The 17692-nt window shown below is 40.3% G+C and overlaps 2 protein-coding genes across 2 annotated transcripts in view; one reads left to right on the forward strand and one right to left on the reverse strand.

The window, feature by feature from the left end:
* CFAP61 (cilia and flagella associated protein 61) overlaps nt 1–6731 on the reverse strand; it is a 304410-nt gene extending 297679 nt beyond the window's left edge. The window contains exon 1 of the mRNA XM_064572747.1: nt 6509–6731. The gene's annotated coding sequence lies outside the window, so the exon portion shown is untranslated. The remainder of the gene's footprint in view (nt 1–6508) is intronic.
* A 4-nt stretch (nt 6732–6735) lies between these two features.
* The window catches only part of CRNKL1 (crooked neck pre-mRNA splicing factor 1), a 28537-nt gene continuing 17580 nt past the window's right edge, over nt 6736–17692 (forward strand). Inside the window, exons 1-5 of the mRNA XM_045885356.3 lie at nt 6736–6890; nt 9108–9260; nt 10314–10405; nt 11241–11399; nt 11866–12032. Of these exons, the coding sequence (XP_045741312.1) occupies nt 6840–6890; nt 9108–9260; nt 10314–10405; nt 11241–11399; nt 11866–12032 (622 nt within the window). The 5' untranslated portion in view covers nt 6736–6839. The remainder of the gene's footprint in view (nt 6891–9107; nt 9261–10313; nt 10406–11240; nt 11400–11865; nt 12033–17692) is intronic.

Below are 17692 nucleotides of genomic sequence, written 5' to 3' on the forward strand. Positions count from 1 at the left end.
TTTATGATGGCCTTCCTGAGGGGGCACCATGCCCATTATAGTCCTTGAGAAGTTCCATAATAAAGTACCTACTTTCTTTGTATAACCCAGCCTTTCCCACACCCTCTCTGAGGAGAATTTCTAATGACAATGACAGTGGAGAGTCTAATGTTCCAGAAAGACACTTTGGGGAATGCTGCTGACAGGAACAGCAGGCCACAGATTGATTTCAATCTCTCTCTTAATGTCTTAATATATGTGTGTGTCTTTCTATTTCCCTCATCCCTCTGTCTGTCCCTCCATTCCTTCCATTTTCCTCCTTTCCTTTTTCCTCGGGATAATCATTTTATTATGTATTAGCCAGTATACTCAAAACAGGCACATTAATATTCACCACTGTACTGATCCTAGGAACAATATGGACCATTTCCAGCACACTTGAAGGCTGTCTCATGGCACCGCTTCAAAGGTAACCATGATTCTGACTTCTATCACATAGATGATCTTTGCTAAATTTTGAATATCACGTAAGTGGAATTATATGATGTGTATGGTTTTCTTCCAAAACACATTATTATATCATTTGTCTTTCTGTTGTTATCATTGTTGTTTAGATACATCCTTGTATAACTGTCAATGTATCAAAGAACTTGAGCACTGCAGGGATCCGAGACAGCACTAGACCAAGCTCCTCCTTCATCAGATGAGCAAACTGAGGCCCATGAAGTGAAGTGACTTGCCTCAGGACACCCATATTTAGTCAGAAACCGAATCTTGGGCATTCCTTCTAGTCCAACCCCTTGTCACTCCTGCTGTTGAAGTAGCCTGCAGGCTGCCTCTGTGGATAAGGGTCCCCTGCCCTCCCAGTCCACTGGTATTCACTTAACTGCGGTTTGACTGCTCTTAACCATCAACACTCAGATGTTAAGGGTGCAAGGTGCAGGGGGTGCTTAGAAAGATGGCGGGTGGCAGCCAAGAATCCTCACCCGGTGGCCTTCTCCTTGGTGAATTCACACCACCCCATACTTCCGCAGGCCTCCATTAGCACTTGCCAAGCAGACCTAGCTCTTGTGGATGCCCTACATTGTCCGAGCTCACAGAAACTGAAAGGAGTAGCCCAAAATGCCAATTTTTCATTTACAATGGGAAAGTCAACAGCCAGACAGTCCAGATGTTTCTGCAGCCCAGACAGTTAATAAAAAAGTCATGTAGGCTAAATACAAGCCTGTCTTCCTCTCCTTTGATAGAACAAGGTGTGTGCTATGTGGCCACTGCCTCCCGGCCTTGGTGTCAGGGTAACTAAGGTGAACTGGGGAGCGCATGTACTCTCAACTCCAGCCTTATGTTGTCTTGTGAAAATGTGAGCTCAGAATGGCAGATCTTCACATTCTGCAAAGGAAGAAAACCTTGATATTTATAATAACATCTCCAAAATCAGAAATCTTCTTCCCACTCTGGGGATGTAAATAAGCAAACATTTGTTTAAGCTGGTTTAACCTCCACACCTGCCATGGCAAAGCCATCCAGGCACTCTCTCTTTACAGAACACCTAACTGCATGGCTATGAAAGCCTGGCTATCAGAAAGTGGTTTACATGGGGCCATGGCCAAGAACACGGGCTGTGGAATCAGAGTACCAAGGATGAGACCCAGTTTCTAGCCCCTAGTAGCTGTGTAACCTTGAGCAAGTTACTTAAACTCTCTGTGCCTTGGTTTTCTCATCTGTAAATTAGAGATAATATGCATACTGTAAAAGGTTTCATAAATGAGTTGTTATATTCAAAACACTAAAAGCAGTGTTTGACATATGCTCAGTAAATATTAGCCATATCGTCATTAATATTATTACTACTGAGCACAGATGTTCTCAGGATTCAAAATAGTGGACATCAAGAAGTCACTCAAAGCTCCTGAAGTCTGGGGGATCTTCATCTACTACAGAGATGCCAAGCCAAGGAAACCAGAGACGGCTAATGCTTAGGTGGCACCTTCACAGTTTCCTGGGCATCTCTACGTTGTTGACAACCACAAGACTAATCAATCCCCTTTGCAATAAACACATTCCTTCTTGGATAAATGAACACAGCTTTAGTTAAGTGGCCGTCAAGTTCTGATGACCTGATGACATTTCCTTTCTAAGATGGCTTTACACAGCCCAGCTGCAATATGAGCTGATTCCAAGTTCTAACTCTAATGTCAATCTTTAACATTTAATTTTAAAAAGCATTTTTATATACAGCAATGCATTCTTCATTTTACCTTCTCAATGCATAATACCTTCTCAGTGTGAAAAACATAAATCTTTATATATAAGGCTGAGGCCATGACGTTTTTTATTGTGGTAAAATATACATAACACAAAATTTGCCATTTTTACCATTTTAAGTATGGTTCAATGGCATTAAGTACCTTCACATCACTGTGCAATCATCACTGCTATCCATATCCAGAATTTTTTCATCTGAAATTCTGGTGTGAAACCCTTTGGTCCCAACTGAAATCTCCTCTCTTTTGGGCTTGGCATGTATATAATTTCAGACAGTACCTTCTATGTTAGGGGGAACCCAATACATGCTGGATGGGCACGATGACCCAGGAGGGAGATAATCCACTGGCGAGTGTCTCACCTAAAGGCCTTCTCACTCCAAATCGGGGAGAAGCATTACCAAGCAATAAAATGACAGTGTTATTTCAAAGGAGGCAATCAGAATCTGGCTGACTACCATCTGAGCAATTAAATACTCTAATATTTTCCACAGTCCCTGTGAATGTGAAATTCGGTGCCTGCTACAAAGACATGGCACTAGCAGAGACAATAATTTTTCATATTTGCAAATATCCTTTACCTACTTTGGGTAGAAATGGACATTAGTAGTCTACATTCTTGTCAAAGCTAGCCATAAGTGTTGTCATTCCTGGTTTTGGTTTTAACTTAAAAGCAAAACTGGAAAGAGACATCCTGTTTGTGAAACATGATGTTGTAGGCTAATGCTACAAATACATATAAATTTTGAATAAAATAAAATAAGCAAGCATAACTAAAGAGGTGAGCTTTGGGGAAAAAGGAAACAAGGAAAGAAAGAACAAGCAAAGGGAAATTCCCCCACCCAGGTGGCAATGACTTTGTGTGCAGTGGCTCAGGGAATGATCAAATGTGATTCAGGCCCTCAGGGCAAGAGTTTGCACCCTCTGTGGGGAGAGCAGGGGCCTCATTCAAAACCAAGAACTGAAACCAAAGCCATGTGTCCGACCCGGACTTTGGAGGGGTGAACCTCTTGATAAACAGGGAGACTAAAAAAACTGAACCTAAGCAGGAAGGTGGCAAAGCAGCTTTCTCTATTGATAGCTCTGGGGAGAAAACAAAGCTATTTGTGAGGAGTCCAAATCCTAGACCAAAGTAGGTGTGCATCCTAACCCACACTACCTGTGTAGTGTGCAAGTCCTCAAAAACTTCAGATAATATACTGTGAAAGAGATGATGAAATAAGTATGTTTACAATTATTAGAAATACAGAAAGAGGAAAGTCATGAACACAGGTAATTAAGAAAAAGAACAAAAACTTTAAAAATGGAAAATATGATTCTTAAACTTTAACTGGATGGGTTAAAAACATATTAAACAAGATTAAAAAGAATTAATGAACTAGAAGGCAGCTATGAAGAAATTTTCTAGAAAGAAGCACAGAAAAATAGAAAGAAAATATAAAAAGCAGTTAAGAGACATGTAAGACAGAATAAAAAGAATATCGATGTCTTATAGGAATTCCAAAAATAAGTAAATAAAATGTTGTTTGAAAATAATGGCTAATGATTTTTTTTGGAAATGATGAAAGACCTGAATCCTCAGGAGCAGGAAAATAAGAATAAATAAAAATAAAAAATAAATCCTAAATATATAGTAGTGAAATTACAAAATGCGAAAAACAGAAAACCTGAAAGTAGCCAGATAAAAGACAAACTGCCTATGAGAGAGTAAGAATTAGACTAAGACTATATTTCTCATCAGCAACAATAGGAGCCAACAGTACAGGGGTTGGCAAACTCCCTCTGTAAAAGGCCAGATGATAAATATTTTAGGCTTCACGAGCCACATGTTCTTTGTGCAACTACCTAACTCTGCTAATATAGCATATGGGCCAGAAACAATATGAACACAAATGAGCATAATTGTATTCTAATAAAATTCTAGGGGCCCCTGGTGGCTCAGTCAGTTAAGCATCTGACTTCTTTCAGCTCAGGTCATGATCTCAGGGTCCTGGGATTGAGCCCCAAGTCCAGCTCCAGGCTCAACAGGGAGTCTGCTTCTCCCTCAGCCCCTCCCCCCACTTGTGCACCCGCTCTTGCTCTCTCTTCTCAAATAAATCTTTAAAAAATTTCTACTCATGGATGGACACTGAAATTTGACTTTTATATAATTTTAGGGTGTCCTGAAATACTCTGTGGATTTTTTCAGTTGTTTAAAAATATTTTAAAAGCAATTCTTAGCTTATGGGCCATACAAAAAGAGCCTATGGGCTGAATTTGACCTATGCGCTACAGTTTCCCAATCACCAGAATAGTATCTTTTAAGCAGTAAAGATAAAAAGGAAAGGGGGATGGGGGATGCGTTAGCCTGGTGATGGGTATTAAGGAGGGCACGTACTGAATGGAGCACTGGGTGTTATACACAAACAATGAATCATGGAACACTACATCATGGTGATTAACATAAAATAATAAAATAATAAAATTTTTAAAAAGCCATTAACCTAGAATTCTATGCCTAGCTAAACAATCACTAAAAGATGGAAGCTAAAAAAAGACAATTTACTACAAAGATGGAAAGAAATTACCACTCAAAGAATCTGGTTGAAAGAACTCCTAAAAGACGTGTATCAGGAATAATAAAATTAAAATCAGAAGGGAGTGAAATATAAGATAAAATGCTGGAGGGAGAGAGAAACAAACAAGCAGGTGTATCTGAAGGAGCACTGAAGGCAAAAAAAAAAAAAAGTAATAATGATGATACATTTTGCTTAAAAAACAAACAGCATCAAATTACCAGACAATAAAAACTTGTAAGATGGAAGGAGGGCAACCAGAAATAAAACATTCACAGTGTCTGTATCTCTCAAAAGAGGCCAGAGATGATTAACATTAAATTCTGTTAAATCAGTTATGCATAGTTACAAGTTTAAGGGACATCACATAAGGGAAACATCTTTTTACTTTAATAGGTATTTATTTACTTTGTTAGGTGACTTTATTTCAGTGATATAAAATCTCAATCAACTTATTTAAAATTTGAAACATGAGATAACTTACAAATATTTAAATAATAAAATTGGTAGTAAAGGGCTATGGCAAATATTTTTATACTGGTTGCAAATGACTTCAGTTCAAGTTTTCTCAAAAGCACTATTCATAGAGATAGGTGTGATTTTTCCAAATACATAAAATACACACAGCATTTTTATAATTTTTTTTCCGAAACACCAAAAGAGACTTGCAACTGTCATTTCTTAACCAATGAGCTATCACGCCATGAAGACATGGAGGAATATTAAATGCATATTACCAAGTGAAAGAAACCAACCTGAAAAAGCTACCTACTATATGACGCCAATGATAGGACATTCTGGAAAAGGTAAAACTATCAGACAATTTTTAAAAATCAGTGGCTGCAGGAGGCAAAGGAGGAAGGAGGAATAAACAGGTGGAGCACAAAGGAATTTTCAGATAGTGAAACTATTCTTTACCATACTTTGATGGTAGATACAGGTCACTAAATTCCACAGAATGTATAATACCAAGAGTGAACCCTAATGTTAACTTGTGAACTTTGGGTGATAATGATGTGTCAGTGTAGGTTCATCAACTATAACAAATGTACTACGCTGGTGAGAAATATTGGGGAAAGGGGAATGACAGACGTGAGAAACAGGAATTCTCTGTACCTTCATTCAACTTTTCTGTGAACCTAAAACTACTATTTTAAAAAGTCGTGTTTTTTTTTTTTTTTAATTCGCTTGCATATAATTAACTTTTTGTTTTGAAGACAGGTCAAGAATTATACCAGCTAACACTTACGGAGCATTTTACTAGATTTTCTCTTAAATGCTGATGAAATAGATACTATTATTTTCGTCTCATAACTAAGGACATCGGGGCTAAGAGAATTTACGTAATTAAGGCACATTCACAGAAAATGTAAACATCTGTTTATCTGACCACAAGGATGGCTTATTTGCTAGTACTCTGATGATTTCTTTTCATTTTCTTCTATTATCTGGCTTTAAAATACCTTCAGTTATTTTAATTACAAGCCTTATATTTTATTTGTGCACGACTGTCCAGAAAAGAAGACCTCAGAGCCTACAAAGCCTAGAATGCAGCGCGGCGCCGGGCCACCTTAGGGACGCAGCAGCTCGCCCCTTACCATACTGGGAAAGGTAGTTTTCTGGCCTGCCTCTCTTCCCCCGCCCCCGAGCCTCCGGATCGGAGCTTTGTTCCTATTCCCCTTCCCCGGCGCCACGGTTCGACCGACCCACCTGTCCTCGCAGGTCCTCCCAGTTCTGGAGACTGACGTGGGGATGCGCCCTTGACGCCCTGGACTCCGTCCCCGCGTCCCTGTCGGACGGGCCAGCGCTACCCACCTCACCTGCAACTCCGAGACACAGCGCTCAGAGGAGGACGCTCAGCCCGGTTACCACAGAAACGAAGTGCCTACGTCACGGCGCGTGCGGGAAGTGAAAGGTCATACCAGCTAGTTCCGCTTCCTGTTCCGGGATTCCGCTTGTTGTCAGAAAGCTTTGGGGTTCCGGCCAGCGCTCGGGGCCTATTTCTGGGGTCCAGGTTGGCGCGAGGTCGGCTGCTGCAGCCATGGCGGCCTCCACCGCAGCCGGGAAGCAGAGGATTCCCAAAGTGGCCAAGGTAGGAGACCGTGAGCGGCTTTGAGGGAGGAGGCCCCGGAGTGGGGCTTGCTCCAGCTTCCTTGGGGCTCGCGGCGAGAGAGAGGGTGGTGCCCAGCAGTTCTACCCCATGTAGGCCAAGGGGAAGGAGGAGGGGAATGGTCAGCCGGTGGTGGGGTACAGGCTTTTGTCACCCCGGGGCAAACCCCGCGTTGGCGTGGCCTTCGTTCTAGGACGTGTTTTTGCTGGGGGAGGAGTGGGGTCACTCGGCAGAAATTGGGCGGTGCGCTAGGCGCTGGGCAACTACGATCTAATGCGGCGATATGCAGCGTTCACATAAGACACGAGTCAGTGTAAAATTACAAGCTTGCCAAATGCTAGTGAGGCAGCGTAGAATATGCCGTGGAGTAATGGGGGTTGTGTGAGGGGTCTGCAGAGTAAACTTCGCTGAGGAAGTGATATTTAAACTGACACTTGATGGCTGACTAGGAGTTAGCCCAGCTGAGAGTGGAAGGAATGAGAGGGCATGGGATTGTGTAGTGGCGTTAATTTAATTAAACAATAAATTTGATGTTATCTGGTATTTCTATCGGTGGCTGATACTTACTGAGTGTTTCATATGTGACAGGCTTTGTCCTGAACCTTTTCAGATGCCTTCACTCCAGTCTGTTTCTCCAGCCCAGGTGGCTCTCTTGAGCGTGTCCTTTACATATCCATTTAGATGACCCCCAGAGATAATTTATATGTCACATAGCACAATGTCTGTGATTACACATGAGCCATCATCATTACTAACAAAATCATTCTACACATGACATTAAACAGTTAATATTTCTTTTTTTTTTTTTTTTTTTTTAAAGATTTATTTGACAGAGAGAGACACAGTGAGAGAGGGAACACAAGCAAGGGGAGTGGGGGAGAGAGAAGCAGGCTTCCCGCCGAGCAGGGAGCCCGATGCGGGGCTCGATCCCAGGACCCTGGATCATGACCTGGGCCGAAGGCAGACGCTTAACGACTGAGCCACCCAGGCGCCCCTTATAATTCAATTCCATAAATTTTTAAAAAGGTTTTATTTATTTGAGAGAGAGAGAGCACAAGCAGGGGGAGTGGCAAAGGGAGAAGCAGGCTCCCCACTGAGCAGGAGGCATGATGAGGGTTGATCCCAGGACCCTGGGATCATGACCTGAGCCGAACACAGATGCTTAACTGACTGAGCCACCCAGGTGCCCCTCAATTCCATAAAATTTTTATTGGGCACCAGTGGTGCAACAGAAATGCAATGTGAGCCACATATATAATTTTAAGTTTTCCTATAGCTATGTTAAGCAGTCAAAAGAGTCATCATTAATTTTAACTGTATTTTCTTTAATCCATTATATCCAAGATATTGCTGTTCCAACATGTAGTCAAATTTAATTAGGTAGTTTATTGGTTTTTTTTTTTTCATATGAAGTCTTCAAAATCCAGTGTGTATTTTGCTCTTACAGCCCATCTCTATTTGGGCTCACTACATTAGCTCATGGCTACTATGTTGGACAGCATAGCCCTAAGACTTCAAGAAACTTATGGTCTAATGATGGGAATTTACTGAATAATATCTTTGACTTGAAATGCCATGAAAAAAACAAATGCAGTTTGAGGTGTCATCGTCCACCTGGGACATAATTGAAAAATTCTATAAACAGAAGTGGCAACACTAGAAAAGATATAGCACACATCTTGATAAAACAAAACCTCTAGTGAGAATTTTACCTAAGCAGCCTCAAAGTTTATTGTTTTTTTTTTTTAAGATTTTATTTATTTACTTGACAGAGAGAGACACAGCGAGAGAGGGAACACAAGCAGGGGGAGTGGGAGAGGGCGAGGCAGGCTTCCCATTGAGCAGGGAGCCCAATGCGGGGCTCGATCCCAGGACCCTGGGATCATGAGTTGAGCTGAAGGCAGACGCTTAACGACTGAACCACACAGGCACCCGTATTGTTACACTAATCTAAAAGGGAACACTTACTATTTTTGCTCCCTTTTCTCTTCATACTTACCTATGGCTTTGTAATAAATACCGTGCGAAAGAAAACCTTGTTTTCTCTTTAGTTTCATAGAGAAATGAAAACCTGTCATACAAAGAGGGCATCTTGTAATAATACTTAGAAAGTTCACATCCTAAAAAATGTTTCTTTGCTTCCTAAATGTTGTGTGATGAGCATCTACCTAAAAATGAAAATGTCTTCTGTCTTAAAAGGTGAAAAACAAAGCCCCAGCTGAGGTACAGATAACTGCTGAGCAACTCTTAAGAGAAGCTAAAGAAAGAGAGCTTGAACTTCTTCCACCTCCACCTCAACAGAAGATCACAGATGAAGAAGAGCTAAACGATTACAAACTAAGAAAAAGGAAGGTCAGTCTGTCATTTTCCAGTCTATTAATAACATTTTTAGGAGTTTATAGGTCAGAGTTTATGAAGTTCCTCATTGCTTAGAGAGGCTATAAGATAAAATTAGGTTAGTGTTTCTAGCCACATGCGTAGTGCAACTTCTGGTTACCAGATAATTGCATTTTGCTCAACTTTAGGAAATATGCCATGAGTTGTCTTTGAAAGTATGAAGAAATTAAATCCTCCAGAGATCTAATTTTTGGTGCTGAATCCAAGATGGATGGCAGATAAGTGGAATGTCTGACAGCTGGAAGGGGTGGGACTTAACCAAGGCCACATTATGTCCTGTCTCTGTACCACCTTCCGTGGTAGGAATTAAGACTTGGAAAAGAGCCATGAGAGGACTTGGGAATCTGACCTCTTCACTCTAGAATCCTCACTCTAGGGTAAATTTTTTTTCTTTAAAGATTTTAGTTATTATTTCAAGAGAGAGAGAACGTGCAAGCACGGGGAGGGGCAGAGGCAGAGGGAGAGAGAGAATCTTAAGCAGGCTCCACACTCATATCGTGGAGCCCCACTGGGGGCTCATTCTCACGATCCTGAGATCATGACCTGAGCCGAAATCAAGAATCGGAAACTTAACCGACTTAGCCATCCAGGTGCCCCTAGGGTAATTTTAAACCACTAACCCTGTTGTATCTACTTATTAGTGATATATGAAATTGTGAGACATTACCAAGAGAACTGAAATAGTCAAAAAAACATTTTCATACTTGGAACAAGTATAGAGTATATTAAAGTATCAGTTAGTCATTAGCAATAAGAGAAAATATCAACAAATCTGCTAATAACTCTTTATATCTAAAGTTTTTCTGTTTGTGTGTAAGACTTTAAAGAAACACCTGAGATTATAACCTTCATTAGTGAGTTTCTTATTTCTCACGAGGATTCCAGGATGTAATTTCTCCTAAATAAGAACAAACTAAATAAAACTTTTAGAACAGGATTAATAGACAAAGGATGATGTCATTTTTACTTACTTTTCCCTTCAATTTGATCCTTTTTCCCTTCCTCCAGACTTTTGAAGATAATATAAGAAAGAACAGGACTGTGATTAGTAACTGGATAAAATATGCACAATGGGAAGAGAGTCTAAAGGAGATTCAAAGGTAAAATTGCTGAGTCTATAATTTCAAATGTAAAGATGTCCTGAGTTAAGAGAGAGAAAAGTAGTAGAAAAAGTTAAAGCACAAGTGAAAGAGTGTCCCTTTGGTAGTAGTTTTCCAGGTTGTTCCGTGGGTTCCAGGTTGTTCCTAGGGTTCCCTTGAGGGGCCTCAGGGGCACTGCGGTAGGCGAGTCCTGGGGGAGCAGCAGGGGAGACACTACAGGTGGGTCTCATCTCCAGCGCACGCTACAGTCAGAGAAGCGCACTTTCATCTGCTTTCTCTGTATTGGGATTTTTTTTAAATAAAAATTGTTCACTGGAAACCAGTGACCGACAAGATAAAAGTCACAACCTGGCCCTTCCTGTTGCCCAGGCTTTCCGCATTTTCCCAGCATACCCACTGCCCCAGCTGTGCCCATGTGCCAGCCACTCCCCGAACACATTGTGTCTCCTTGCTCTACGCTAGGCTGTTCTCTCTGCCTGCAGTGAGCACTCTTCCCTACCCACCTTGGCCTCTGGAGTTTTCCTCAACTTCTTAACTCTGCAGTTACCTCCTACTTAGCCATTCGCATCAGACATTATTATTTGTTCCCTTTTGTTTCCTTGTGTAAACCTTGATTATAATGTTTACCATATTGTGGTGAAATTACATGTGTGTCTGTTTTTCTGTAAGAGTTTGTAAGGTTCCTGAAAACATGTCTTTTCACTTTCTTATGCCCAAAACCTGGCTCATGGTGGACACATGATAAAATAGCAGGGCACTGCAGATGGTTTGAGATAGTTGCCCCATGTGTTGTATATAAACTACTTTTGATGTTCTCCAAATCTGGCTTCTTAAGGGCTCGATCCATATACGAGCGTGCTTTAGATGTAGACTACCGAAATATTACACTCTGGCTGAAATATGCAGAAATGGAAATGAAGAATCGCCAGGTCAACCATGCCCGAAATATCTGGGACCGGGCCATAACAACTCTGCCTCGAGTCAACCAGTTCTGGTAAGTTTCTGATCTACCAAAAGCAGCTTTTTGTAGGCTAGAAAAGTTCTGCAGTCTTGTGTATTTATTTTATTCACATCGTTGCAATCACATGTATTTAATTTACATTCTACTTTTTCTTTAAACGTACTGTAAGTAGTTTTTAATATCCTGTAGTATATTAAGTCATAATCACTACATGTAATAGCTGTGTAATCAAAACTAAAATGTGGGTTGCAATCTTTTATGCATAAGAAACTTACTGTTGAACTAAGCAATTTTTAAGAAAAATGTATTTTTATTTGCTGTGGTTCATCCTTTCCAGATCTATATTTGATAAGAAAACATGTTCGATTTAAGCTTTAGGGAAGATAAAGCTCTAAGTCTTCATATTTAACAAAGTTAGAATTACAAAGTGCAAAAGATCATTTTTTTTCCCCTAAGTAACTTTGACCATGACAGATATTTGGGGATGATTTTGTTAAAGGTACAAGTACACATACATGGAGGAGATGTTGGGAAACATTGCTGGCGCCCGGCAGGTGTTTGAGCGCTGGATGGAATGGCAGCCTGAGGAGCAAGCCTGGCACTCTTACATCAACTTTGAGCTGCGATACAAAGAGGTGGACCGGGCCCGCACCATTTATGAACGCTATATCCTTTTTTTTTCTTCAAATTTTTATTTAAACTCTAGTTAGTTAAAATACAGTGCAATATTGGTTTCAGGAGTAGAATTCAGTGATTCATCACTTATATACAACACCCAGTGCTCAGCAAAACAAGTGCCTTCCTTAACACCCACTTATTTAGCCTTCCCTCACCCCCTCCCTCCATCAACCCTCAGTTTGTTCTCTTTTTTTTTATTATTATTATGTTATGATAGTCACCATACAGTACATCATTAGTTTTTGATGTAGTGTTCCATGATTCATTATTTGCGTATAACACCCAGTGCTCATTACAACACATGCACTCCTTAATACCCATCACTGGGCTAACTCATCCCTCCACCCCCCTCCCCTCTGAAACCCTCAGATTGTTTCCCGGAGTCCATAGTCTCTCATGGTTCATCTCCCCCCTCTGATTTCTCCCCCTTCAGTCTTCCCTTCCTTCCCCTAATGTCCTCCATGCTGTTCCTTATATTCCACATATGAGTGAAACCATATAATTGTCTTTCTCTGCTTGACTTATTTCACTTAGCATAATCCCCTCCAGTTCCATCCATGTCGATGCAAATGATGGGTATTCATCCTTGCTGATAGCTGAGTAATATTCCATTGTATATATGAACCACATCTTCTTTATCCGTTCATCTGTTGAAGGGCATCTTGGCTCCTTCCTCAGTTTGGCTATTCTGGACATTGCTGCTATGAACATTTGGGTGCATGTGCCCCTTCTTTTCACTACATCTGTATCTTTGGGGTAAATACCTAGCAGTGCAATTGCTGGGTCGTAGTGTAGCTCTATTTTTAGCTTCTTGAGGAACCTCCATACTGTTTTCCAAAGTGGCTGTACCAGCTTGCATTCCCACCAACAGTATAAGAGGGTTCCCCTTTCTCCACATCCTTACCAACATTTGTTGTTTCCTGCCTTGTTACTTTTTGCCATTCTAACTGGTGTAAGGTGGTATCTAAGTGTGGTTTTGATTTGAATTTCCCTGATGGCTAATGATGTTGAACACTTTTCCTGTGTCTGTTAGCCATTCGTATGTCTTCTTTGGAGAAGTGTCTGTTCATGTCTTCTGCCCATTTTTGACTTGATTATTTGTTTTTTGGGTGTTGAGTTTCAGAAGTTCTTTATGGATCTTGGATACCAGCCATTTATCTGTAATGTCATTTGCAAATATTTTCTCCCATTCCATGGGAGAAAAAGCTTTGCTGTGCAGAAGCTTTTTATCTTGATGAAGTCCCAAAAGTTCATTTTTGCTTTTGTTTCCCTTGCCTTTGGAGATGTGTCCTGAAAGAAGTTGCTGTGGCTGATGTTGAAGAGGTTACTTTCATCCACTTAGAGTTTATTTTTGTGTATGGTGTAAGAGAATGGTTGAGTTTGATTCTTCTGCATGTGGCTGTCCAATTTTCCCAGCACCATTTATTCCATTGGATATTTTTTCCTGATTTATCATAGTTGACCGTAGAGTTGAGGGTCCATTTCTGGAGGCTGTTCTGTTCCAGTGATCTACATGTCTGTTTTTGTGTCAATACCATGCTGTCTTGGTAATCACAACTTTGTAATATAGCATGAAATCAGGCAACGTGATGCCCCCAGCTTTGTTTTTCTTTCTGAACATATCCTTGGCGGTTTGGGGTCTTTTCTGGTTCCACACAAATTTTAGGATTGTTTGTTCCAGCTCTTTGGAAAATGCCAGTGGTATTTTGATAGGGTTGGCGTTGAAAGTATGGATTGCTCTGGGCAGCGTAGACATTTTAGCAATGTTTATTCTTCCAAATCCATGAGCATGGAATGTTTTTCCATCTTTTTTGTCGTCTTCAATTTCTTTCATAAGTGTTCTGTAGTTTCTAGAGTATAGATCCTTAACCTCTTTGGTTAGGTTTATTCCTAGGTATCTTATGGATTTTGGTGCTATTGTAAATGGAATCGATTCCCTAATTTCTCTTTCTACAGTTACATTGTTAGTGTATAGAAAAGCAGCTGATTTCTGTGCATTGATTTTGTATCCTGCCACATTACTGAATTGCTGTATGAGTTCTAGTAATTTGGAGGTGGAGTCTTTTGGGTTTTCCACATAATGTATCATGTCATCTGCGAAGAGAGTTTGACTTCTTTGCCACTTTGAGTACCTTTTCTTTCTTTTTGTTGTCTGATTGCTGTTGCTAGGACTTCTAGTACTATGCTGAACAGTAGTGGCGAGAGTGGGCATCCTTGTCGTGTTCCTGATCTTAAGGGAAAAGTTCTCAGCTTTTCCCCATTGAGAATTATATTCGCTGTGGGCTTTTCATAGATGGTTTTTATGATATTGAGGAATGTTATCACTATCCCTACACTCTGAAGAGTTTTAATCAGGAAAGAGTGCTGTATTTTGTCAAATGCTTTTTCTGCATCAATTGAGAGGATCATATGTTTCTTGTCTTTTATTAATGTTATCACATTATATTATTGCTATTATATTATTTATATTATTATATATTATATATGTGTTGTATTATATATATTATTTATATTATATATTTACATTATTTTATTATCACATTGGTTGATTTGCGAATGTTGAGCAACCCTTGCATCCCAGGAATAAATCCCACCTGATTGTGATGGATAATCCTTTTAATGTACTGTTGGATCCTGTTGGCTAGGATCTTGTTGATAATTTTGGCATCCATATTCATCAGGGATATTGGTCTGTAATTCTCCTTTTTGATGGGGTCTTTGCCTGGTTTTAGCATCAATGCTGGCCTCATAGAACGAGTTTAGAAGTTTTCCTCCTGTTTCTATTTTTTTTTTTTTAAAGATTTTATTTATTTATTTGACAGAGACAGAGATAGCGAGAGCAGGAACACCAGCAGCGGGAGTGGGAGAGGGAGAAGCAGGCTTCCCCTCAAGGAGGGAGCCCGATGTGGGACTCAATCCCAGGACCCTGGGATCATGACCTGAGCCGAAGGCAGACGCTTAACGACTGAGCCACCCAGGCCCCCGTGTTTCTATTTTTTTAAACAGCTTCAGGAGAATAAGTATTATTTTTTCTTTAAATGTTTGGTAGAATTCCCCTGGGAATCCATCTGGCCCTGGACTCTTATTTTTTGGGAGGTTTTTGATTACTGCTTCAATACTGGTTATCAGTGTATTCAGATTGTCAATTTCTTCCTGTTTCAGTCTTTGTAGTTTATAGGTTTCCAGGAAGGCATCCATTTCTTCCAGGTTACTTAATTTATTGGCATATAGTTATGATAATTTTTTTTTTTTTAAAGATTTTATTTATTTATTTGAGAGAGAGAGTGAGAGAGAGAAAGAGCACAAGAGGGGGGAGCGGGAGAGGGAGAAGCAGACTCTCTGCCGAGCAGGGAGCCCGATGCGGGACTCGATTCCGGGACTCCAGGATCATGACCTGAGCCGAAGGCAGTCGCTTAACCAACTGAGCCACCCAGGCGCCCCTAGTTATGATAATTTCTAATAATTGTTTCTATTTCCTTGGTGTTAGTAGTGATCTCTCCCCTTTCATTCATAATTTTATTAATTTGGGTCCTTTCTCTTTTCTTTTGGATAAGTCTGTTCAGAGGTTTATCAATCTTATTAATTCTTTCAAAGAACCAGCTTCTAGTTTCATTGATCTGCTCTACTGTATTTCTGGTTTCTACTTCATTGATCTCTGCTCTAATCTTTATTATTTCTCTTCTCCTGCTTGGTTTAGGTTTTATTTACTGTTCTTTCTCCAGTTCCTTTACGTGTAAGGTTAGCTTGTGCATTCAGGATTTTTCTACTTTTTTGAGTGAGGCTTGGATGGATATGTATTTCCCCCTTAGGACTGCCTTTATAGTATCCCATAGGTTTTAGACTGATGTGTTTTCGTTCTCATTGGTTTCCATGAATTGTTTAAGTTCCTCTTAATTTCCTGGTTGACCCAAACATTCTTTAGCAGGATGGTCTTGATAGCTTCCAAGTGTTTGAATTCCTTCCAGATTTTTTCTTGTGATTGAGGTCCAGTTTCAAAGCACTGTGGTCTGAAAGTATGCAGGGAGTAATCTCAGTCTTTTGGTATTGGTTGAGACCTGATTTGTGACCCAGTGTGTGGTCTATTCTGGAGAAAGTTCTGTGTGCATTCGAGAAGAATGAGTATTCTGTTGTTTTAGGGTGGAATGTTCTGTATATATCTATGAAGTCCATCTGGTCCAATGTGTCATTCAAAGATCTTGTTTCTTTGTTGATATTCTGCTTAGATCTGTCTGTTGCTGAGAGTGGAGTGTTGAGGTCTCCTACTATTAAAGTATTATTATCAATATGATTCTTATTTTGGTTAACGGTTGGCTTATGTAGTTGGCTGCTCCCATGTTGGGGGCATAGATATTTATAATTGTTAGATCTTCTTGTTGGATAGACCCTTTAAGAACAATATAGTGTCCCTCTGTATCTCTTACTACAGTCTTTAGCTTGAAATCTAATTTGTCTGATAAGAGAATTGCCACCCCAGCTTTCTTTTGAGGTCCATTGGCATGAAAAAATGGTTCTCCATCCCCTCACTTTCAGTCTGGATATATCTTTAGGTTCAGAATGAGTCTCTTTTAGACAGTATATGGATGGGTCCTGTCTTTTTATCCTGTCTGCGATCCTGTGCTGTTTCATGGGAGCATTTAGGCCGTACATGTTGAGAGTGACTATTGAAAGATATGATTTTAGTGCCATTATGTTGCCTGTAAAGTCCCTGTTTCTATAGATTGTATCTGTAAATTTCTGGTCTATATTACTCTTGGGATCTTTCTTCTTTTATAGAACCCCCTCCCTTAATATTTCTTGCAGGGCCGGCTTGGTGGTCACATATTCTTTCAGTTTCTGCCTGTCCTGGAAGCTCTTTGTCTCTCCATCCATTCTGAATGACAGCCTGGCTGGATAAAGTATCTTTGGCTGCATCTTCTTCTCATTTAGTACCCTGAATATGTTTGCCAGCCCTTTCTGGCTTGCCAGGTCCCTCTGGACTGGTCTGACGTTAATTCTGATGTTCCTCCCTCCATAAGTAAGAAATCTCTTCCATCTAGCTGCTTTCAGGATTGCTTCCTTTGTTCTAAGATTTGCGAATTGTGCTATTATATGTCGGAGCATTGATCTGTTCACCTTGATCTTGGGAGGGGTCCTCTCTGCCTCTTGGACATGAATGCTTGTTTCTTTCCCCAGATTAAGGAAGTTCTTAGCTACGATTTCCTCAGATATATCTTCTAGACCTCTCTCTCCACCCCCTCAGGGATCCCAATAATTTTAACATTGGAACATTTCATGGCGTCATTAATCTCTCTCAGTCTGATCTCTTGGGCTTTATGCTGTTTTTCCCAGGCCTCCTCAGTTTCCTTCTTTTCTGTCATCTTGTCTTCTGGCTCACTAATTTGTTCTTCTGCCTTGTTTACCCTGGCAGTCAGAGTATCCAGTTTAAACTGCATCTCATTCATAGCATTTTTAAGTTCAGCCTGATTAGATCTCATTTCTGCCTTTAGAGAGTCTATATTGTCACTAATATTTTTCTCAAGCCTAGGTATCAACTTCATAATTGTTACTCTGAAGTCTATTTCTGACATCTCGCTTATATCCATATCCATTAGATCTGTGGCAGAGGCCACAGTCTCTGATTCTTTTCTTTGTTGGGGGTTCCTCCTCTT

This window comes from Mirounga angustirostris, unplaced genomic scaffold (assembly GCF_029215605.1).
Source record: "Mirounga angustirostris isolate CCGP_5_RB_7025 unplaced genomic scaffold, mMirAng1.0.hap1 SCAF_10, whole genome shotgun sequence".
Classification (NCBI taxonomy): Eukaryota; Metazoa; Chordata; class Mammalia; order Carnivora; family Phocidae; genus Mirounga; species Mirounga angustirostris.